We start from the raw sequence: 25,111 nt of genomic DNA, 5'->3' as shown, positions 1-25,111 counted from the left end.
TTTAAAGATCTTATTCATGAGAGACACACACAGAGAGAGGCAGAGGGAGAAGCAGGCTCCATGCAGGGAGCCGGATGTGGGACTCGATTCCGTGACCCCAGTATCAGGCCCTGGGCTGAAGGCAGGTGCTAAACTGCTGAGCCACCCAGGGATCCCCTTGTTTTTTTTTTTTTTTTTAAGTAAACCCTACACCAACATGGGGCTTGAACTCAAGACAAGGTGGAGAGTTACATGCTCCATCAAGGGAGCCAGCCCTGGGGCCCCTATTCCTTATTGGATGCTATTTCCCCAGGGCTGTACGTTTCTTGAAGGTGGCGACCACGTCTATTCTAACTTGTTGCAAGTCCACAGGGTATTAATGTAGCAATGGGGACTGGTTAAGACCACAGAAGCTGTCATTCTGGTTCACTTCTTCATCCCCAGTACCCGTACGTTACTGGAACTAAGTAGGTCCTCAGTTAACTCTTTTTAATAGGAACGACTTGATACTGGCTTATTGCTTTTTGCGGACAATCCTGCATAAGAAAGTTTCGTTCGGACCAACATCGCTCTGCACTGGGAGCCTCGGCGAAGCTGCTCCCTGTCTCCCCATCCATGGCTCTTTGTAAACATTTTGACCTTGGGGTTGCGTGCATCTTACTAGGCTGTCTCCTGCAAACGCTCAGGTTCATCAGCAAAACGGGGCCAGCAGCAACAGATGCAGGTCTCTCCCCGTCGTCTACCACCCACTCCGTCACCAGGCAAGGTCGAGTGTGTACACTTTCCTCTCGGGCCAAGAAGCCACCGCGGAAGCAGGGAGGTGCCAGCGGGGTCTTCGGGCTGCGCGCCCAGCGAGCAGGGCGAGCGAGCAGCGCACGAGCCTCGCCGGAGCCTCCCGGGTCCGGAAGCGCCACAGCCCCCGGCGCCCTCCGGCTCCGAGGCAGCGCCGTGCCTCGGTGCCACCGCCAAAGAGGCTCGGCCCTGCGCAGGCTCGGACGCGCGCCGAAAGGCCCGGGCTCGTTGGGGCCGCCGCCGCCCGGCTGTCGGCGCGGCGCTGCACTGGGGGGCGGGGAGTCTGATGGGAGACGCGCGCGGCGCGGAGGAGGCGGCGGCCCGGGAGAGGGAGAGGGAGCGGGAGAGGGACTGGGCGCGGGAGGCGGGAGGCGGGAGGCGGGGGACAGGGGGAGGCGCCGCCGCCGCCGCCGCCCGCCCCTTTCCGCTGGGGAGCAGCTGCAGCAGCAGGAGCGGAGCAGGAGCCGCGCAGCCGCCGCCGCCGCCGCCGCCGCCGCCGCCGCCGCCGCCGCCGCCGCCGCCGCCGCCGCCGCCGCCGCCGCCGCCGCCGCCGCCGCCGCCGGGGGATGTGGCCGGCGCCCGCCCCGAGCCGCGCCGCGTCCTGAGCGCCCCGCCGCCGCCCGAGCCGCCGCCGCCCGAGCCGCCGCGCCGTGCGGGGCCAGGCCGCGCCCTCCCCGGGCGCCCGCCGGCTCGCATGCCGAGGGGCTCCGGGGCGTAGCTGCGCGCCGGGCGCCGCCTCCGGGCTCCTCCGGCCCCGCCATGGGCTGCTGCAGCTCCGCCTCCTCCGCCGCGCAGGTGAGGGGCTCCCGCCTCCCGGACGCCCGCCCGGACGCCTCCCCCGCCCGTGCGCCCCTTCGGCCCCCCGCGCACTCCGGAGGGCGCCTGTCCCGCAGGTGCCCCCGCAGGTGCCCCCGCAGGTGCCCCCGCGCCGCCTCTGCGCCCCCCCCCCCCCCCCCGGCTCTGCGGGCGCCTTCCCGACTTGGCCTCCTCTTCCCAGTCACACCTGAGCGGCCCGTCCCGCCGCCTGCAGGTAGAGGCGGCCCGGGCGCCTGCCCGCTGCTGTGCCCCAGGTGGCACCCGGTCCCCGTCTTCCGGGCCCGCGCCTCTCCTCGCATCCCCGGGGAGGCTCCCCTTCCCCATCCGCCGGCCGCGTGCTGTGCCCCCAGGCGGAGTGCCCCCAGCGTGGGCTCTTCACCCCTTGGCCACCTTATTCCAGTTTCTGCTCCATCAGGCATTCATTCTGCCCCTTGCTCGTGGTCCCCGACCCCGGGTCCAAGTGCTGGAGCGCGTTCCCGAGCCCCTCCACCGCCCGCCGCCCGCCGCCCGGTCCCCACCGGCCCGGCGTGCGCCCCATCCCCCCGTGCCCCGACCCCGGCTCCGCGGCCTCTGCGCACCCGAGGCCCCTGCGGGAGCGCTGCCGCTAAGCCGGGCAGGAGATTGGGCACCTGGTGGGTGACGGGAGCGTTACGGAAACTCCCTCTTTGTTGCCAGTGTAACAGGAGGAAGAGGTGCCGAATTTAGTTTTTCTGTGGGCACTGGCTGAATGTTGTCGCCGAGGGCTGAGATGCAGAGATTTCTCCCAGCTTCCACCCTGCCCCCATCCAGATTTCGCTCACCTCCCTCTCCCTTGCCGATCCGAGCCTTGAACCTGGGTGGAAATGTTTAGACAACTGTATAAGGATCAGATGTAATGGAACTTGACTGCTGGCCTCTAATAACTGAGAGGACCTGTTTGTAAATTACCTAATTTAGTGGATTAGTGAGTGTATTTACAAATACGATAAAAAGCCATCAGGAATACTGCATCAAACTGTCTGGCGGTGGTGTATGAAAAATAGGCTCTGACAACGCCTGGGATGTGATCTCACAGTTTCATTAGCGTAGAATTTAACTGTGGTCTTTGGTTTGTTTGTTTTGGGGGAGACAAGGGCTCTTGTTTTTAGAAATAAAGGCTGGTTGGTTCTTGGTGAAGAAAAAAAATGCTAGTTTGGGGAAAAAAAAAAATTTCCTCCAGAGATCTAGCATCTGCGATAATGCCAGAAGTATTTTGCTGCTGCTAAATGACTATATATAACTCAGTTTTAAATAACCTGCATACTTGTTCTGAAAATCTGAGATCTGTTAGAAAATGACTAGAATTGCAGATGAATGGAGGACATTTATGTTTTATCAAGTATCCAACCCATTTGTCCAGTTCTTTTTTTTTTTTGGGGGGGGTGTTTGCTTACTGGTTCCCCCCCCCCTCCCCTACTAGGATCACAGTCAGGCTGATTGGTTTAGTTAGTTAAACCTTCCTATTTAGTTGGAATAGCAGAGAAAACTATGTGTGGTTGGTGCTATGGAGCAGAGGTCGATAGACCAGGGTTTTCGTATTAACAGTTAAAGGTGTGGGATTACACAATACCTTTCCACTGCTTAGGGAGTTTTGGGGGAGGGGGAATCTAATTGAGTGCTATTCGTCTAACATTTACTTACATATTATTTTCAATAAAAAGGTGTTTTCATACTGCTTTTCTTTTAAGAGCTGGGCTACTTTACATCCTCTTTTGGTGGTGAAATGCCTTTAAGGCAGGAAATTATTGATAGTTTGTAGATGGCTTGTTCAGTGTGTGAACAGTTAAAATTGGGAGGGAGGAACGCTGGACCAAAACTCTGCTTTAATCATAGGTCTTGCATTTGACTAGCTCCACATCTTACTTTTCAGAATGCTGTCACATACGTTTTCTTTGCCTTTTCCTCCTCTTGTAGTCACTGTTTCCTTCATGCCACGTTCTACAGACAAGATGCATGTCATGCACCCTCAGGGGTGCATTTTTTTTTTCTCTAGATTCCTATAACCAATTGACAGCTGTCACATGCCTTTAAGTTCAGCTTTAGGGACTTGTAGTGTTCAGTGGAGCATTGAGGAGCAGGTTTTGTGCCAAAGAGCTCTTTTTTTTTTTTTTTTAAATTTGAGATTTTGGCATCATTCTTCATTTGTGAAATGTTACCAGTCTACTGGCATTTAAATGCCCCTTTCAGGAGTATTTCTGGATTTAGAATAATATATCTATATATATTATGTTGAAACAAAATAGGAATGCAACTTCGCATCACTTTGAACCTCTCTTGGAGGCCTCGGTAATTTCAGGCAGAATAGGTTTCTTTTCATCCCTTCTACTGGTCTGTAAGCTTCTTGAGTATAGGAACTGTTTTTGTTTTTCTCATTTTTGTATCCATTGCAGTGCCTCACTGTTATATACCTTGTACAGAATAGTTGCTCAGCAATATTCAGTAAACAGAATTATGTACACACATTTGAACATCTGGCTGCAAATAGCATTGAATATGAGTCCAGCCCTGACCCATGTGCTGTTTTCACTTCCATAGGCTGGTTGACTAATTCTATCAAGCTATCCTCTTTGAAGCTCAAATTTGAACTGTTTAAGTTAAAACTGACCTGCCTTTCCCACGTTCCTTCCTATTCTGTCAATGGCACCATCAGTTTGCAAAATTGAGCAGGATTTTCCTTTTCTCCTGGTGCTCTGCTCAATGCCTATATTTTAGCTGGAGCAGTGGCTGTAACATCTTTAAAAAGCTTGTCTGCAAACTCTAATGATAACCTGCACAGCACATCAAAACAACGTGCTTCGGGGTACTCTGCAGTTCAGCTTAGCTTTTCTCAGTGGTATCGTCAGCAATTTTAAAGCTCTGGCAGGTTTTATCAATGTAAATATAGTACGTTTCCTTTTTGTAGTAGCGATTCACTTTTGAAATGTAATTTATATTTCCTCCTAGTCTCTTGCTATGTTGTAGACTCTCATGAAAGAGTTTATGGCCTTCCCAACTGTTTCGTCTCTTTTAGCCTGTCCTGGTATTATTTTCATTTTCTTGGCAGTGTCTGGATATCATAATTTGCCATCAAAATAATTACCCTGTTTTAGGATTTAGATCAAAGGAAAGTGTCACATTCTATACTAACTTGCATTTCATTGCGGAAGGAGCAAATTATTGGCAGAATAATTTGTGCTGTATCAGTTATGTACATCTAAGAATCTTAAGAATATCTAGTGAGTCAGGGCTCTTATAGAACTCTTAATTATGATTTTTATTAGTGACCACTATGAGTTATTTGCTAATATTAGTAGCTGCTCAAAACAAGCCAAACACATGATAGCCTTTGCTTAAAAATCTCTTTGAAGGGAACATAAAAGTTGAGATAGTCTTGAGTTTCTTTTTACAGCACTAATCTTCCCTAAGACTCTTAAAATTTATTCCAACTCTCCATAATTCGTTTGTTCTGTTATAACCTGACATAATTTCTATTCTTGTAATGTTAAACTTCAAAGTTCACTTGTAAATCTTCAGATTTATGAAATGTTCTTTTCCATTGACAAACCCGTTTGAATGAAGCAGGCTTTCCAAAGATTACTTAGCAAATTGCCGTAAGTCTTTGTCGTTAATGGCTAGATCATTATTTCTCACAGCAGTGCTTTGGAGGCCAGGAGATTTTGCAAGTGCTCTGAAGTTCTGTGTCCTTTGGTTCTAACCTTAGAAATTGTGAGAAAGATAGAGGAGTGTCTTTCTGGTTGAACAAACCGCCTCTGGTCTGTCTGACTTTAGGAGAAATAGTGCTTGTCTATTGTCTTGTCCCATGGTCCTCAAACTGAGAGCTATAAATTTAACTGTCTTTTTCTAGCTCTTACATCTTGTTGAGGGAGTAATAAAAAACAGCCAAGTGGTTCACTAATACTGGTTAACTTTTGAGTATGTTAACTGTTCCTTAACAGATTTTAGTAATACTGTAGTCTCCATCTACTTTGTGGAATTTGGAGTCAGATGATAAAAATGGCATTTGAAGAGTGTGATGGGATTTCCCAACAGAAACTAAATTGTTCCATTAAAATATGTCCAGGAAAGTAGACTTGGTCCAACTAGGGATTAAAAAGTCATGGCATGAAGATGTGTTTTGTTTTGTTTTGTTTTGTTTTTTTCCTACTTCTGAGTGCTCTGCTGTTAGTATGGAAGACCCACTCCTCAAAATATGTAAATCAAAGTTACTGTTAAAATTGGAAAGTAATGGGGATCCCTGGGTGGCGCAGCGATTTGGCGCCTGCCTTTGGCCCAGGGCGCGATCCTGGAGACCCGGGATCGAATCCCACATCGGGCTCCCAGTGCATGGAGCCTGCTTCTCTCTCTGCCTGTGTCTCTGCCTCTCTCTCTCTCTCTCTCTTTCTCTGTGACTATCATAAATAAATAAAAATAAAAATAAATAAAAATAATAAAAATTGGAAAGTAATGTAAAAATGGTAATGCTTTTTGTACCGTTATTTTCCACAGCCATTTTCAGGTATTAATTTCTATAGTAATTCTGAAGTTGACTCTACTCTCATTTTACAGCTGAGGAAATTAGGAGTTGGAGGTTGGGAAACTTGGCTGAAGTCAACTACCGAGTGACAGATCCAAACTTTAACCCTGGTTTCTGGATTGCAGTTCTGTGTTCACATGCATGCTTCCCAAATCTTACATTGCAGCTTACTCTGTCTTTAGAAAAGTTCCACTGGGGCACCTGGGTGGCTCAGTCTGTTAAGCTTTTGCCTTAGGCTCAGGTCACAATCCCAGGGCGCTGGGATCCAGCCTCATTTCGGGAACTGGAAGTGGGGCTGGATCCTCTCTGCTGTTCCTCATGCTTATGCTTTCTCTCTCTCTGTCGAATGGATAAATAAAATCTTAAAAAAAAAAAAAAAGAAAGATCCATTCAATACAATTCTGAATTAAGGAATTTCCAAGTTAAAGTCATGCCACCATTTTGAACTTCCTGTAGTTTCTAGCTGTGGAACAACATACTATAGCAAAAGTAGTCTAGCTAGAATGTTCCCAGGCTTAAAAATACTACCAAATACTATTTGATGTGTTCATCCTATCATTTAGAAATGTTATTGGCTTGAGAGGATAATTATTTATAAAAATACATTCTCTATTATGCTACTGGTAATTGGTTAATAGCTGTTTTTGCATATAACCCTCCACCCCCTCCTGCCCCCACCCCCCACCTTCCAAGAAGAAAAATATTTCCATGTTGTAACTTTGGCTCAGATTTTTGGGACTTTAGGGGATATTAGAGATAAACCAGTCCTATTGTCTCACTTTTCTGTTGAGCTAAACTAGAACTGAGAAGCTATGAAGTAGTCTGATGTCAGAGAAATATGTTGTGATGTAGCTGGGACTAGAAGCCTACTCTTAATCTCTTGCTTTTTTTGTAGTACAGTTAATTCTTAATGTTTTAAGTCTTATCTTTGCAACCTTGGCTGTATATTAGAAGCACTTGGAGAACTTAAAAAAACACTAATGCCTGGGCGGCTTGATCCGTTAAGCCTCTGCCTTCAGCTCAGGTCATGATCCCAGGGTTCTGGAATCGAGCCCTGCATCTCTGCGTTGGGCTCCCTTCTCAGTGCGGGGCCCACTTCTCCTCCTCTCTCTGCCTCTCCGCCTGCTTGTGCTCTCTCTCTCTATGTGTCAAATAAATAAAATCCTTAAAAACAAAATAAAACAGTAATGCCTGGGTCCTACTCCCAGAGATTCTGATTTCACTGGTTCTAGGTCACTGCGTGGGCATCACAATTTTTTGAAGCTTCCCCGGTGATTCTTCTCTGCCGCCAAGGTTGAAAACCATGGAGAACATACCTTTCTTTAGGTAACTTCATCCCCTCTTATGGTTTCAATTACAGTCTGTATGCTGACAATTCCCAAAATGAATTACTGAATTGAAAGAAACTCTGTTCTGGCCTCTGATCCTAATATCCAGCTGATGACTTAGCACTTCCACTAGAATATCTTAGAGGCAGCTCAAACTCAGCTTGTCAAAAACTGAACTCAAAATTTGTACACACACACATCCTTTTCAGAATCTCTGGTTCACTGAAGGATACCAATATCCTGGTGTGAAAGCTGGAAACTGAGGCATACAGGAGCCTACTTCTCATTTCTCCTCCTCTAGTCACCACGTTTTGCTTCTTTTACCTCCTAAATTCAACTGCCAGCACCCCAGTCTAAGCCTCCATCATCTGGCCAGACCCTTGCTTATAGATCTCCCTGTATTATTCATGCCCCCTTCAAATTTTTCTTTGTACTGTACTCTTAGTGATCTTTAAAAAAATCCAGAGTTGGTTGCGTCCCTCTCCTGCTTAAAACCCTTTAATGGTTTCTGATGGCCTTTAGGACAAAGACCAGAATCTCTGACCTTAACCAACAAGACTCCTTGTTGGCTGGTCTCCCTCTCTCCAGTGTCATTGTCCTCTTATGCCAGGCATCATACTCTGTGCTCCAACCTCACAGACTCCTCAGTAGATTGTATTTCTTCTCCCTTTAGGACCTTTCCCACTTGCTATTCATTTGTTTGGAAGATTCTTTGTTTTTTTCCTGGCCTTTGGCTGGCTACTTACTCTTAAGTTTTAGCCTTCCAGTCATTTCTTTGGAAAAGACTCCCCTGATCTTTCAAACCAGGCCACATCTCCTCAATAAATTCTCATAGCCTTAAGTAGTTTCCCTTTGAATGCTTAAAATAATAAACAAATAATTATACAATTGATATTGTCTGGCCTGAGAGTTGGCAAAACTATATAGTCCATGGGCCAAATCTGGACAGCTACCTGTTTTTTATATGGCTTGCAAGCTAAGAATGCCAAAATTGTGTGTGTGTGTGTGTATTTAAATGGTTGAAAAAAATCAAAAGATTATTGTATGATAATTTATTTCACACAAGTTGTATGAAATTTGACTTTCATTGTCCACAAAGTTTTAATGGGATACGATCCTACTCATTCATTTACATATTGTCTGTGGCGGCTTTCATGCTGCAAAGCAAGGTTGTAGTCTACAAGTGTCAATATTTATTCTGTGGCCTTTAAAAAAAAAAACAAAAACGTATGCTGACCCCTGGGCTAGACCAAGCTGACGAAGAGTAGGACCATGTCTCTTTTGTTCATTGCTGTTATTCTCTGTGCTAGATTGATCCCCAGTACATAATAGGTGCTCAGGAAATATTTGAACAAATTAGCAAAGGTTCTCTTTTTCCCATGGATGGATGTGGATGAACTCCTACCTTAGCAATTCTGCTATTTTAAGATTCAATATGATACTTTTTTTAAAGGGATACTTTCGAAGAATATTCTCTATAGCATCTTCAGCAGCATTCTTCAGCAGCTTGTATGTTGCAGATATACATCTCACATGAAGCAAGGGGACTTATTAAAGAGGTGTAAGTTCCTGTGTCAAGGTGGATGGGAAAACACTGGTCCACTCTAATAATGGGCCAGTTGGATTTACAGTGCTGATGTTTTTATAACAGGCACAAATGGATAGGACTTTATGTGTAGTGTTACAAAGAAAAAGTGTTTGAATGGTAAAAACTTCAGTTGTTAAAGAGGCATTGTTATTTCTATTGTGGGAATTCACTCTGGAAATGGTTAAAGTTTCTGGTACAGTAATATTTCTTCCCTTTTAGTACTTTTTGTTTTCTCGTTTATTTGGAATTTAGCACAGCATGATGTTCCAATTTTAAATTTATGCATTGTGTCAAACTTGGTACTCTTTAAAAAGTGATTTTTGAGAGTGATTTGCACTTTTCAGTAGTTTTTTTTCCTAATATTTATTTGAGAGAGAGAAGGTGCACAAGTGTGGGGCAGGTGGGACGGAGGGGGAGAGGGAAAAGCAGACTCCCTGCTGTTCTGGGAGCTGGACTTGGGGCTCTATCCCAAGACCGTGGGATCATGACCTGAGCTGAAGGCAGATGCTTAACCGACTGAGCAACCTCAGGCATCCCTTTTCAGTATGTTTTAATATGCTCATTGGTGGTGGGGGAGGTCTTAGTTTATTTTTTCCTGAGATAGACTCTTTTTTTTTTTCTATTTTAAAGATTTGTTTATTTTAGAGGGGGGTGTGGACAGAGAGAGAGGAAGAAGCAGACTCCCCTCTGAGCAGGGAGCCCAACATGGGACTTAATCCCAGGACCCTGAGATCATGATCTGACCTGAAGGGAGGTCCTTAACTGACTAAGCCACCTAGGTACCCTGGGAGAGAGTCTTAAGTTGACTCTGTGCTGAGCACAGAACCCCATGTATGCAGGGCTCCACCTCAGAATCCTGAGATCATGACCTGAGCTGAAACCAAGAGTCGGACGCTTAACAGACTGTGTCACCCAGGTGCCCTAATAGACTCCTTTTTAATTTTGTATCAGTTGTATAATAGAATTTACTTAAAAAACATTTGGTTGATAAACCACTGGAATTTATCATGTGAAAATAATATTACTCTTTTTAGTTTTCTATAACATCTCACAAACAACTATTTGAACATTTATTTAGAAAGGAAACCCTTCAAAGCTATTTTTAGTCTAATTTTTGAGGTTGCTAGATACACTGAAAATTGTTAAACAGAAGCGTTTGATTTCTGGATACTTTAGTATAATGTTAAAGAAAATAGCAAGAAGAAAAACTGGAAATAGATGGTTACTTCTTGATACTCTAGTAGCAGTGAAGATATGAAAATTTGCTTTTTTTTTTTGTAGCATTGTGATAATGATGATGATCTTGTAAGATTTTTCATTATGAACCACTTAGGATGATTCAGCTGTAAGAAATAAACCTTAAATCTAAGTAGCTAAAACAGGGGCGCATGGTGGCTCAGTGGTTGAGTATCTGCCTTTGGCTCAGGTCATGAATCTGGGGTCCTGGGACCAAGCTCCACATCGGGCTCCCTGCTCAGTGGGGAGTCTGCTTCTTTGGCCTGCAGCTCTCCCTGCTTGTGCTCTGTCTCTGTCAAATAAGTAAAATCTTAACAAAAAATAGTTACATTAAAAAATTAATCTCTCATAAATTGAGAGGTAGGGTGTCTACTAGGTTGGTTAGTTTAATGGCTTGATGATGTCAACCAGGACCTAACTTCCCTCTTTGCTTTTTTTAAAAAAAAAATTGTTTAAATTAGGCAGCTTCTCCTTCCTTATCTGCCCTCATGATCCCAAGATGGATGTGGCTCTTCTGACCTTCTTTTGCTGAGCCAACAACCTCCAGTGGTTTCCCTGTAGGAGGAGATAGGGAGGGCTGCATACTCATCCCTAAACAATTTCTAGCGAGGGGGAGGCAAAGAACCCTGTAATTGGTTGGCTTGGGCTCACCAGGATTTCCTGGAGTCAAGTGGAGGGTGGAGCAACACTGGAACAAAATTAGAAATCTGCCAGCAGTGCAGAGGGTGGGGATGGTGACGGAGTATGTCAGCCAATAGTACCTGTTACATGGTTTTGCCATTTTCTTCTGCCTGTGAAGTCACACCTCTGTAGTGTTTCCTAACATTTTGCTTATAGCTCCATTATAAGACTTTTCACAGTTCATAGCTGAAAGTCACACAATTATCTTCCCGTTCTCCCAGTAATACTGCTCTAGCCACCACTGAAGCCCCTATTTCTTTTACCAACCCCACTGCCTCTTTCCTGTTCTGAGGTCAGGATAGCTTCAGGATAAAGAAGACCATTTAAGGTTGGAATGATGGTGAAGTAGCTCATTAATATTCTCCCAAGTCCATGGATTCCCCAAGAGAATCTTGGGGGTTAGTATAAACTCTTCCCTATGGCTCTCAGTTTCCTTTCTACCTCTTCCATATGTGTTTTTGTCTATTCAGTACTCATTTATTCTCTTTTCTCTTACATTTTCTTTTTTCTTCTTCACACCCCTCCCTGACGCATCAGGAGTCATAATACTGAGTGGAATAGACTAGGACAGAAGGAAGAGAGAGCGCCTTTTTTTTTTCTTTCCCTCCTGTTTAATTTCTTTTTTTTTTCTTTTTGTTTAAATAATAAAAAAGCTGAAGGTTCACATTATTTAGGATATCTATGATGTAAAGAGCTCATAAAAATGCATCTCTGCAACAAATAGCTAATTTACAGAAGAGGAAATAGTAAACTAATATGTAAATGTGTTCAGTGTTACAGATAATCAAATTAACTGAAAGTACAGAGACTCTCACACCTGCAACTTTGGTAAAAGTTAACAGAATATTAATTGCTCATGTGGTTTTGACTCAAGTGTACTTTATTGATTTGCTGAATAAATTGGAATGACTCTCTTGGGACATTGTTTGATGACATACATTGAAAGCCATAAAAAGCAGTTGACATCCCTTATTTAGTACTCCAGAAGTACAATAAATACTATATGCAAGAATCTTTCCTTTTGGTGTTATTTATAATAGCAAAAGAATTTAATTTTAAATATAACATTTTTGGTGTAAAATTTCTTTTATGCTAAAAAAAGTGTATTATATGTGTCTCATTTCCCATCCCCAGCTTAATGATGCTTTAGTGGCCTTCTATCTTCCTTATAAGATATCCTTTCCCTACTGTTACCCTGAAGAGCTATTTAGAATCCATAGAATTGAACACCTTCTTATACTGATGGGAGTAATGGCTGTATAGCCAGACTGCATGGGTTTGAATTTCAATTCTGTCACCAGCTGGTTTATTTGGACTAAATTCTTTTAACATTTGGCTCCTCACTTTCCCCAGATGTAAAATGGGAACAATTATAAAACCTGTCTCATAGGCTTATAGCAGATTGCACAACCCATGAAAATGTCTCCACCATTATGATATTAATGGAAACTAAATCTGTCAGATGTCTTTGTATACATTAATCCTGCCCTGAAAAAAATCCTGTGTGGGTTTGGGAAAAGGGACCCTGACTTCTAAAAATTTTCAATTATGTCAGGAAGATGAGTGCTAAGGGTGAAATAGCAATAATGAGAGCTAAATTGGGTGCTTAGGAATTCAGGGAATGGGGAAAACAAGAAAAGATGGACCGGTTGGTGAGTGGGCTACCTGAAAATGGCCATTGATCTGGCCTTGAAGGATAAAGCTTAGAAAGAGTGGAGGGGATAGTCAGATTTCAGTAGAAAACAGGGAGAGAGGAGGCATTCCAATGAAAGGAATTGCTTGAATAAAGGCAAGGGAGCCTTTAGCATACTGCAAAGGAGACCTTGCCCGAGTAGAGAGAAGAGGTCATATTGTAGGGAAGGCATTAATATTTGAAGGGAAGGAAATAGGCAGCCATGGAAGGGTTTTCAGAGTGATTTAAGGAAGATTAATATGACAGCCTTGCCTGTGCTCAAAGTAGGAGAAGGGGAAACAGATGCCACCCCACAAAGCTGCTCACTATCTTGGACCAAACAATCTAGTGTTTCCCAAATGGGTAACAGAGAAGATATATCATGGAATTGAAATAGGACAGACTTTCCTGATTTATCTGGGTATGTGGGATGAAGGAGAGGGATAAAACCAGTTTAGAATGCCATATAATGGAGGAAGGGTATTATACTAGGCATCACAAGTGGAGATGGACACCAGTATGTGGGGAAGGGAAGATGAGTTTAATTTTGTGTGGACTGAGTTTTGAGGCGATACTGATAGCTCCATATAGCTAGCAGTTTCCCATAGGCAATGGAAGACCCAGAACTGGATTTCAAGTAATGCTTTAAGTCATGTGCATTGAGTGGATGCTTTCAGGATGGGTGATCTCTGAGGGGAAGGAGAGGGCATGAAATACGAGAGTAGACAACTAGAGAATGAGTAATGACTGGTCGTTGACTAGGGGTTTCCCTGTGCTGAATCCCCATCTGCTCTCATACAATAAATTTCATTTTTTTTCTCACAACTCTGGGAGGAGTAGCAGTGTTAGCCCCATTTTATAGATGAGGAAGCTGAGGCTGAGAAAGCTTAGGCAGTTTGGCCAACTTCCCTTATTTTTTTATTTTAAAAAATTGTTTTATTTATTCATGAGAGACCCACAGAGAGAGGCAGAGACACAGACAGAGGGAGAAGCAGGCTCCATGCAGGAAGCCCGATGTGGGACTTGATCCTGGGACCCCAGGATCACACCCTAGACTGAAGGCAGATGTTCAGCAGCTGAGCCACCTAGGCATCTCCCAACTTCCCCTAAGTACTGTCAAGTCCAGAGTAGTTGAAAGCATGTAGTTGAAAGCATTTCCTCCTGCACATTCGTTTCTCTCTACTACGTTTGAATAGTATATTAAATGTACCTCAGACACCACTTTTCTGTCGCTTAAATTCATAGATTGAATATACTATTTACCTTCACATTAAAGTATGTGTGTATAGGGGAGGGTGTTGGTTTTATTTTATTTTTTTTAAAGATTTATTTATTTATTTGAGAGAGAGATTGGGGAGGGGGGAGGGGCAGAGGGAGAGGATCTCCAGAAGACTCCCTGCTGAGCACGGAGCCCAAGGTAAGCTTGATCTCAGGACTCCCAGATCATGACCTGAGTCAAAATTGAGAGTCAGAAGCTTAGCTGACTGAGCCACCCAGGTGCCCGGAAGGTGTTGGTTTTAAATCAGCGTACCCCAAAGGTCTGGAATGACAATTTGGAGCAGAGTATGTGGTCTGCATAAGTGGTGGTTATAAACCTCAGACTCTAGGGACCTTTGACTACCGTGTATTCATGCCTGGGCCCTTTTACAGATTCTTCTAAGACCTTGAGTCTGAACAAGTCTATCATGGCAGTAAGTTTACTAAATGTGACTATAATTGTGTCCTTTTCCCTATAATTCAGATTGTTGAGAATATAGTTTTAAATAAGGAATATATGTTTATTTAGTCAGTCTTTGGAGGTCCATGACCTCTAAAAGGGTTAATGTAATTGATGCTGGTGTTATTTAATAGTACCAACAAGGCTCTGGAGAGCAGTAAGAAAGGAAAGGGTGAAGAAAATGGCCACAGTGAAGTTGACTTTGTAGCACAAATGATTAGCATGCACATTAGGATCAAATTACGAAGGCAGAGATTTTCACCACCAGGGCAAAAGCTGGATTAAAAAAAAAAAAAAACCAAACTAAATTATACTTTAAAAACTCAGCATATTTAAGAGAGTTTTATTCCTTCTAGGCTCTGAAGTTTTTTCAAATCTGTTTTGCATGTGATTTTGTATTTTCATGACAAGTCTAAAAACATCAAGTGTTGGAAGACAATTCTAAGGATATCAAGTTTTAGGTCTAGCGTATTAAATACATATTGAAACTAACCATTCTTCTACATCAAGAAAAACATTTTGGAATAGACACAGGTGGTAGAAGTAGATTTCAGTTGTGAAAGTTTAGAAATAATACTTGAATACTTTCATGTTAAAATTGAATACAATTCTGTTTTTAAATAGATAGTGATAATTTTTAAAAGTTTATAATTTAATCTGAGAAGGTAAGCCAAGAGCTAGTAGAAAGGCATGTTTCTCTCACTTTCCCATACCCTCCTACTGGCTACTTATCAGGTTCTATGCTCCAGGGGTGGTGCTCCACATTAAGGATACAAATGTTACTTAGCTAAGAATGCCTTGAGGGTTTCTTCCAAGGATGTGCTTCCTCAACACCAGAGCTACTAGATGATCATCCAAGAAAAGGGTTCTAAGGTCAGAAAAGTTGGGAAGTTCTTGCTCGTTCCATACCACCTCCCCAACATCTCCCTTTCCTTACCTCTTTTGTTTGGGTCACAGTGCATATCAGTGTATTAAAGGGTCATTGCTACATACTTCCCATCCCCAACCCCAGGAAACCAATTTAACTTTGCATAACTGACCTTTTTGAAATTATTTGACCATAAACTTTTTTTCCATTACATCTATTTTAAGTATATTTATTTTTTTAGTAAACTACCTCCAATGGGACTCAAACTCACAACCCCCAAGATCAAAAGTTGCAAGCATTTTCCACTGAATCAGCCAGGTGCCCCTTTCATCACATCTTGAGGAACTATTATGCAGAACACACTTTGAGAAATAGTTCTTGGAGTATTTCTTCTCAATTCTCTTAAGTGACAACAAAAGAGAGAGTGGTAGCAACACAGATAGGTAGCCCTTAGGTAGAAGTGCTCAGCAGATCTGAAACCACATTTGAAACCTCATGTTCTTTAAAATATTGACAGGACAATGTAAATAAATTTCAAGTCACTCTACTGTATTATAATCTAAAAGCCTTCATGTGAATTATTTCTCAAATTTGTAGCTTGAGATCTCCCAAGAAGTTGGGGAGGAGTTAATAGTTTAAAAAGGAGCCAACCAGTTTGTAACTTGGGAATCTGGACTACTCTGAGGCCAGCTGGGCCAGGAGCTAGAGAGGGCACTAGACATTTGTGCTTGGGGGTTTTCTTCTTTCCTCTAGGTCTGCTGCTAAACACTCCAAAGGGCCATCCAGAGATGAGACCTGGTGATCCGATGCTGTCTTTTGTTGGAGAAAGAATTGAGGATGGAGATGAAGCTATAGGGAGGGGCTAAGCAAATAATAGATTCTCAATGAACACTGAATAAATGTGATGGGGGCATGGGGTATTCAGGGGCTAACAGTTTAGGATGCTAATGATACTTGTCAAAATTACTATTAAATATAACCTGTGGTGGAGAGGAAATGTGAATGAACCTGAAAATTACAATAAGCCATTATTCTAAATGCTTGTTTTAATCCTTGTGATTGTGAACCTGACCTTGTTAGCATGTGTTCCCTTCATTATAATGAAGTCTTGGTAAAGACCTTAATGCTAGCAAGTTAGGGGGGAAAAAAAGCACATCATAAACTAGAGACCTCCAGCTGGTCCATACCTAAGTATGCTAGGTAATCAGCACTGGTTGATGGATTTATGGGAATGAAGCCCCTTCCCTTCTGCCTCCTGCCCCCTCCCCCTTTCTTTTTTTACTGGCTCACGTTGCAAAATGCGTGAAGGAAGCTCCTCTGGCCTGTCTTCACGATGCCTTTCTGGGAGCAGAGTGGGTACAGCCACAGATCCTATGTATTTTGTTCAAAGTGTGACTGGAAGGACAAAAAGCACAGCAGAACTGAGCCCTGCCTGTGACTGTGGTGCACCAGTGAGGAAGCTCTGAAGCCAGTGGGAAGGCACTGAGAAGAAAAAAATAAAAGCGTCAAGAATGTTAGTAAAATAGAAAATTCTAGGCTGGTCACATGCTTTGGTTTAGTTCAGTGTTTACTGGTGAGTATGCTGGTCAGGCTGGTAAGTACTGACTTTAACCAAGAATGAGACTTTGCCTCTAGAAGTGTACAGTCTACAGAGGAGTGTAGGGGCTTCCACAGTGTTGGGGTACACCTGCAACTCTTTTTTCTTTTTAAGATTTTATTTATTCATGAGCAACAGAGAGTGAGGAAGAGACATAGGCAGAGGGAGAAGCAGGCTCCCTGTAGGGAGCCCGATGTGGGACTCGATCCTGGGACTCTGGGATCACAACCTGAATCAAAGGCAGATGCTCAACCGCTGAGCCACCCAGGTGCCCCGCACCCCTGTTTCTTAAATAGCCAGAAGTTAAACTTGTTTACAGTGTGTAAAGCACTGATAATTTCTTGGTAGATTTTTTTTTAAGATTTTATTCATTTATTCATGAGAGAGGGGCAGAGACATAGGCAGAGGGAGAAGCGGGCTCCTCACAGGGAGCCCAATGCAGGGACTTGGTCCCAGGGCCCCAAGATCACAACCTGAGCCAAAGGCAGACGCTCAACCACTGAGCTACCCAGGCAGGCATCAATCTTGGTAGATCCTAAACTAATTTTTAAAAATATGAGCTAGCAGTCTCGGCCGACTCTTAATTAAGCTCAGATCATGATCTTGGGGTCCTGGGATCAAGCTCCAAGTTGGACTCCTTGTTCAGCTGGGAGTCTGCCTGAGAATTCTCTCTTCCTTCCCCTCTGCCCCTCCCCTGCCCCTGCTCTTGCTCTTGCTATCTCTCTAAAATAAATAAATCTTTTAAAAAAAATAGCTAGAACTAGACATTATGACGTATGATCTGTGTCAATTCTTAACTACTAAGCGTGGAGTTCAGTAAACGCGATAAATTTATTGTGTCTATAGGTGCAGTAGTATTTTATTACACTGAGCAAGAGGAAAAATATTGTCCTTTACCAGAAAATAAAGCTTCCCTAAAGTCCATAGGCAGGTCACACTGACTCCTGAGGCAGTCCCATAGAAAAGATAGTACCTGTAATGTGTTTAATACATATATATATATATATTTTTTTAAGTTTTTATTTATTTAAGTAATCTCTACCCCCAATGTGGGGCTCCGACTCATGATCAAGAGTCACATGCTCTTCTAGTCAGGCGCCCCATTTGTTTAATATTTTTATTATTCCTGCATTGAAATGACCAACATTTAAGCTGATTTTTGCTCTTTGATAGTGCAAGGTTATCGTAACTTTATTTAAAGTAGAACAAATCAAAGGTATTCTTAGGTTGTTTTCACTAATTTCTGGTAGCTCTTGCTGCTTATCCACATCTGTAGACTGAGTCCCAGATCTCTCCCCTTTCACCCTGCCAGGAAGCCCAGGTACTGTCATACCTGACTGGATACTGTAACCTGTTAATGTCCCACAGCCACCGAACCACAGGGCCCAGAGTAGGTTTCAGTTGTCTCTAATCGCTGCATCAGACCAGCTTCTTGTCTTCTCTTCCAGTTTTCTCCCACGCAAATGGGCATTTTCTCTTCTGTTCTCTAAGTATTTACACTGTATCTGTTTCCGAAAATATTTTACGTGATTTGTTAACAAATGTAAATATATTTAAGAGTTTCAAGATGAAAAATAAAAAGCTAAAAGGAGAGGAGGTGGAGGTGGTAAAGAAGAAAGAGGCACACATGTTCTAAGTGCCTAAACTTACCTATCAGAGTTCCTAGCCCTACTTTAGAATGCTGCTAACTCAAAGGAGATTATTACATGGAATCCTTTTACCAAATCCCACAACTGTCAGAGACTTGAGGTCTATAGCCCAACCCACCAAAGTATCATATCCACTAAGTGGACTTTGTTCAGGCTCTGCTTAAATACTTCCATCAGCAGAGAACTCACTGCTTCTTGAGATACTTAATTCTGCATTCAGGCAGTTAGTGGAAATGTCTTCATTTTTGCACAGCTGAGCTCTTGTGTCCATGCAACTTTATGGTTGGTTCTGATTCTGCACCCTTTAACCAGATAAAATAACTGAACTGAAGATAGAACAACTGAAATCAACCTTTAATGTGTGCCAAGTAATGTATGTGTGTGTTTTATACTTAAAAACCTTTATACAACTATTTCTAAATGTCATGATTCCAGATCCTGTACTATTCTGGGCTCCCCCATTTTTCTCTCTTATGCTTTGATTTTTAAATTTTTTTTATTCCTATCAAAGCTATACATGCATATATTTTTAAAGAAACATTTCTAGCAGGAGCTTTTTTTTAAGCCTCCCCCATTTTTTGTTGCCCTGAGGCCATCACTTTCAAATCTTTGAACTAAATCTTTTGCTTTTCCCTCTGTATCTCTAGCATGCTTCTATTGCTACCTCCTGGCTCTTCAGTTTTTGACATTAATTTTGGCCTCTGTTATGGATGATGAAGATTGAGCTCTCTTGCAACACCCTTTTTTGTACCATCCCATGTGGACACTTCCAGTCCCTGTTATCCATCTGCTGTAGACCTATCATAATGTTTGGGTCAGTGTTCAGGCTTTACGTTATGACGATGTAAATGCTCTTCACAGCTGAATCATGTAATATTTCATTAATCTTACATAATCTTTTGTTGCTCTTGGAGATAATTGTTTTGTTTGCTTTTAGTTTTCTATGGACTTAATGACTACCTCTAAATTCTTGCCTAGTTGTGTGAATTTCTTTGAGTCAGCTCAGGTATTTTAGATACTCTTTTCAATTTCAATTTCCTGACTAGATCTCTCCTGTAACTCTAATCCGAGCTGGCCACTTTTCAGGCCTCTATTTCAAAGCTCTTAATTTGAGATTTCCCTTCATACCAGAGATTACCTTGGTCTTTCTTGTTTTGGAGTCCCAGTTATCTGGATGTTGTGTACTTTTTAAAAATTTATTTAAAAATATTTAAAGTGCCGGTGTGGCTTTATTTTATGAATTCATGTAAGGAAAATGAAGGAAAGGAGGAAGAAGGGAAAAAAGAATTGGAGGAAGAAAGCTGCTTTTTTGCCTTCAAACTGCAAGATCTGGGGAGAGTTCAGAACATCTCTGCTTGAAACAAGACCAGTGAATGTGGTCAACATGGTAGATTCAATATGCACTTGTCTCTGCTCCTTCTCCAAACTCCTTGGCATGGCATAAATATGGATCCAGATCACTTAGAATCTGAGGCCGAGGATCACTGAGGGCATAGGTGAGAAAAGATGCTGAAAACAATAAAATTGGTTGACAGTGTATGTTAGGAATAGATAGACCCTTGGATCACTTCCCAGCCAAGCAACTAGATAACACACTGCCCTCAAATTTTCTGTTTTTACATGTTACATTAAGGTCTCTGATCCATTTTGAGTTCATTTTTGTAGATGGTTTGAGGTATAAGTTGGATTTTTTGTTTGCATTTTTGCATATGGGTTTCTAATTATTCCAGTACAATTTGTTGAAAATGCTATACTTTTTCCACTGGATTTCATTTGTTCCTTTTTCAGATATCAACCATATATGCGTGTGGGTCCATTTCTGAACTTTTTATTCTGTTACATTCATCTGGGGTTTTTTTGTTTGTTTTTTAAGATTTTATTTTTTATTTGACAGAGAGAGCACAAGCGGAGGCAATGGCAGGGAGAGGGAGAAGCAGGCTCTCTGCTAAGCTGGGAGCCTGAAATAGGGCGCAATCCCAGGACCCTGGGATCATGACCTGAGCCGAAGGCAGACGCTTGACCAACTGAGTCACCCAGGGGCCCCATTCATCTGTTTTATGGTAGCTTTATACTGTATATTGAAGTCAGGTACTGTGATTCCTTTAACCTTTTTCTGCTTTTTAAAGAACTATTTTGGCTGTTAGAGTTCTTTTGTCTTTCCTTACACATTTTAGAATCAGCTTGTCAATATCTACCAAAAAAAATCCTGCTGGGGTTTTTATTTGTCTTGCGTTAAAGCTGTAGATCAATTAAGGAAGAATTGTTGAATAATACTGAGTTTTCATATTTGTGATTGTGGTATAGTTCTCTGTATATTTAAACCTTTGATTTCTTTCCTTAGTTTTACTGTTCTGATCTTTTCTGTCTTGGTTTATTCCCCTGATTTGGTAAAATACCTCCTTCTGTAGTTTCCTGAGAAAGGATACTTGAGGTAATTTTTTTTTATATACCTCGTATGTTTTTATTCTTACTTCATAACTGTTTTACATTTGGCTGGGTTTAGAATTCTGGATTGGAAATTATTGTTCCTCAGAATTTAGAATGTGTTGTTCTTTTGTTGTTTTTGCTTCTAGGGTGACTGTTGACTCTTGCCATTCCGATTCTTGATTTTTCGGTATTCAACTTGTTTTATTCTCTCTGGAGCCTTTTAGGATCTTCCTTGTAACCTGTATTCTGACATTTTTCAGTGATTTGTCTTTTGAGGATCTGTTTTTATCCATTATGCTGACCACTGGAAATCTGGAAATCTGTGTTTTGCACTTGGACAAATTTTTCCTGAATTTTATTTGATTCTTCCCCATCTGTTTACCCTGTTCCTTAATTTTCTTCATCATTTCTGAACTCCTTGACTTCTCCACATTCTGGTAGATTTCCTCAGTTTATCTTTTAGTATTTCTATTGTATTTTTATTTCTGCTGTGGAACTTAATTTCCTAGGGTATTTTATTTTGTTCTCTTCAATGTTCTTTTTTATTTTTGCATCTTCTGTTCTTATCTCTCTGGGCATATGTGTACGCATTTGTTTTAAATTCAGTTCTCTATCTGCATCATCTGTTTCTTCTAATGTACTCTGTTCTGTTTGTCTCTGCATTCACCTTAAAACTTGCCTTAAATGTCTGGTAATCTTAGCTATCTGCTCATTATTTAAGTGTGGGGCTCTAAAAGGCTGTTTGAAAATACTGTATTCATTTGGAAACAGTTGACTGGGCTCCACTGTGGTGTGGCCTGGCTGGGCCGTTTCCTTGGGAAATGTCCAGCGTCAGTATCTTTGGGACTAGTCAGATTTTTCCAAAGAAGTTTCTTCCTTTCTCATGGAGGGCATTACTAGTCCGGTTGCCAGAGTTCTGGGATACAGGGGGGAAAGGAAGTTGGATGGGAGTTGGTCTCAATAGTTAATATGTAAACTTCCACCTAAGTTTTTTGTTTCCCATGTAGTACCCCTGGCCATAACCTGTCTAGAGAGACAAGGGGCTATTAGTTGCTCAGCTGCACACAGCGTATAACTGCTCTTTTTTTTTTTAATTTTTATTTATTTATGATAGAGAGAGAGAGAGACACAGGCAGAGGGAGAAGCAGGCTCCATGCACCGGGAGCCCGACGTGGGATTCGATCCCGGGTCTCCAGGATCGCGCCCTGGGCCAAAGGCAGGCGCCAAACCGCTGCGCCACCCAGGGATCCCCGTATAACTGCTCTTGAGCATCCTTTCACTAAATTCTCCCATTTAAGTCTACTGTCACCTCCAGTTCTAGAGATATGATATACGACTAATTCCTGAGGTTTGGGGGATTTTTATACCATACATTGGTATGCTTCCAGGCTTTCACTGTTGACTTGGAATTTAGGTTTTTGGATTCTTGTATGTCAATTATGTCTTTCCTACCCACTTCCAAGCTCCAAATATTTTAAGTCCCTTTACTGTCATTTTAATGGCATTTTGGAAGAGAGCAGAGTTAAATGCATGTATTCAATAAGTCAGCATTTACTGGATTTGCTATCCAAATCTCTTTCGTCTTTATGAATTCTACTTTAACAGTTTCATTAAAGTGTGGTGCACAGAAAGGAGCTCACTAACCTAGATGAAGTCAGTCCTTTTGGATTCTTCATGTTGCCCAAGGTGGAATTAGCTTTTCTAATAACTTCACTTACATTAGCTTGCAGTCTACCAAAAGCCCTACGTCATCTTTTATCCTGTCCTGATGTTTTTGTAATGTTGGGTTTTTAAAACAGGACAAAGCTTGAATTTACCTAGGATTTTTAAAACTGTTGGGTTTTGCCCAGTCTCTTTGGTTGGCCATCTTTTTTCTTAAGGCTATTTGAGCAATTGTGGGGCATTTGGGTGGCCCAGAGAGTTAAGCGTCCAACTCTTGATCTTAATTCAGGTCTTGATCTCAGAGTTGTGAGTTTAAGCCCCGTGTTGGGCTCCACTCTGGTGTGGAGCCTACTTAAAGAAAAACAAAACAAAACACCCCTTGAGCAGTTCCAACTACATCTGACACTCATTTCCCCCGTCTTCAGAGATAGGATTAGGATGGGATCAACACATTTTAGTAAAATTTAGCTATATCATATGTTGCCCAGTCTCTATTCTCATAATGTCGAAAGAGAACATCACATTAACTAGGGATGCCTTGCTCTGGTATAGGTGCCGGCTCTTACTATTTACCTCTTCTTAAGAGCCCACAAACCCTCCTTTGATAATTCGCTCTAGAATTTTACTCAGAGTTGAAGTTATGCTCAATTGCAGTTTGTGGCATTCACTTTATTCCCCTTTCTGGAACTGGAGAGGCTAACGTATTTCCCCTGGTTCTCTGCCATCGTGGAGGGCATTTAACTGGTCTGGATGACCAGGGTGTGAACTCTCGCCTGGGAGATAGGAAAGGAGGCAATGTCTGATCTGCCTGTGTTCTCAGCACACTGTGCTGGTCTAATGTAGAAGACATTCTGTAAATGTTTGAGTTTGTTTGTTTGAAACAGCTTCACCTTCTTTCTGGACTTCCTCACCTATTCACCTATTGACCTTAATGTTGAGTCTCATTCTACTAAATTTTTGTGATACTTTCTCACTTGTGTTTAAAGTGTCAGGATGTTCCAAGTATTATGCTGGCTTTTGGATCTATAGTAAAGCCTAAGACGGTTCCTGCTGTCATGGAGCTTACGACTCAGTGGGGAGGAAAGCACTGAAGAAGGGCCGACAGTAAAGTTGGTGCACGACCCATCCTATGCACATAGTCTTTATGTAACATGTCTGGCATGTGCTAACTTTGCTGCCACCACCCTAGTCCGAGTTAACATTGTCCTGTGTTTATGTGCTTGCACTGCTTTCTCCACACAGCAGTCTGTGTGATCAGAAAGCTAACTCAGATCCCATCTCCCCTGTGCCTGCAGCCCATCAGTAACTTTCATCCCACTTCACAGTGATATCCAGACTTCCTTTCTGCCTTGATCTGGCTCTGCCTATCTCTTCACCTCCCCTCCTACCAGTTTCCATTCATTATGTTCTGGCCAGATTTATTGTTTTCAGACATGTCGATCCTTCCGTGTCATAGCCTTGCTTTTCTTCTGTCTGCCTGACTATCCCCTCAGATTTGTCAGGCTTGCTTTCTCGGTTCTGAGATGGCATTTCTACCTCAACCCTGTCGTGCTATTTCTTAAATTGGTTGTTTCTTTAAGCTGATCATCACCTGGAACTATATTACATATATTTACTGGCTTTCTCCCTCCATAAGCTTCACGAGCACAGGAATTTTTCTCTTTGGTTGAATGCTGTATCCCCAATGTTTCAGAAGGCTGTGGCAATTAGGAGATGGCCAAATAATGTTTATTATTGGAAGAATGATGCATTACAGTATTGGTTTACATCATTTCTTCTACCTCTCCTTTATTCGTTTAAAGTTTAAGGCCCTTTTGATGAGATAGGCCAGTTTGTGAGCAAAAGCATTCTTCCAGACTTGATAAGGTACCTGCTGGCAGAGTTGTGTCTTAAACTGTAAAAAATTAAATTCTCTTCTTTGATGCCATTTGTGTAACCAGTGGTTAATTTTCTGCATGCTTCCTAGTCCTGTTGGAATAATAGATAAAAAAGACCAACTGCGGCTCTAACTCCTTGTGTTTCATAATTCTTAGATATGTTTCTACTGCTAGGCTTTTTGTATCACACGATCGTTTTTTTGTTTGTTTTTGAAGTAATCTCTCTGCCTACCTAATGTTCTCTGCCCAGTGTGGGTCTTGAACTCATCATGACCCTGGGATCAAGACTTCTATGCTGTATTGACTGAGCCAGCTAGATGCCCCAGTATCCTGTAATCTTGACAGGCTTTCTCTTACCTTTTGGATTCCTCCTGTTGAAACTTGTTAGACTTGTTAATTTTCTGCTTAGCATGGGATGATGGTCTTCTAGAAGATTCTGCAAATCTTTAGTCCTATATTTATATCTCCTCTAGTCCAGATTTTTTATTCTCTTCTTCCTCTATGTTCCTATTCAATGGTATTTTTTAAAAATCACTTCCCTAATTCCAGCTGGTCATGGGAAAGGCTTTGTGAAGCAAAAGGATTGGAGTTTGGTCTTGAGGATGAGTAATAACTTTAGTGGGACTAGGTAAAGGAACTCTGCTGGTCTGTAGGAATGGCATAAGCAAAAGCACAGAAGGGCACAACACAC

The 25,111-nt window shown here is 42.4% G+C and overlaps 1 protein-coding gene across 3 annotated transcripts in view; it reads left to right on the top strand.

The window, feature by feature from the left end:
- Nucleotides 1-1,372: 1,372 nt before the first annotated feature.
- Nucleotides 1,373-25,111, top strand: part of SLC44A1 (solute carrier family 44 member 1) — a 190,180-nt gene continuing 166,441 nt past the window's right edge. For all 3 annotated transcript variants that reach the window (XM_055301865.1, XM_055301864.1, XM_055301863.1), the window contains exon 1: nucleotides 1,373-1,566. In XM_055301865.1, the coding sequence (XP_055157840.1) occupies nucleotides 1,531-1,566 (36 nt within the window). In that variant the 5' untranslated portion in view covers nucleotides 1,373-1,530. The remainder of the gene's footprint in view (nucleotides 1,567-25,111) is intronic.

The sequence above is a fragment of the Nyctereutes procyonoides genome, unplaced genomic scaffold (genome assembly GCF_905146905.1).
Source record: "Nyctereutes procyonoides isolate TBG_1078 unplaced genomic scaffold, NYPRO_anot_genome, whole genome shotgun sequence".
Lineage (NCBI taxonomy): Eukaryota > Metazoa > Chordata > Mammalia > Carnivora > Canidae > Nyctereutes > Nyctereutes procyonoides.
The sequence above is the reverse complement of the archived record's forward strand: the minus strand, read 5'-3'. Positions and strand labels throughout refer to the sequence as shown.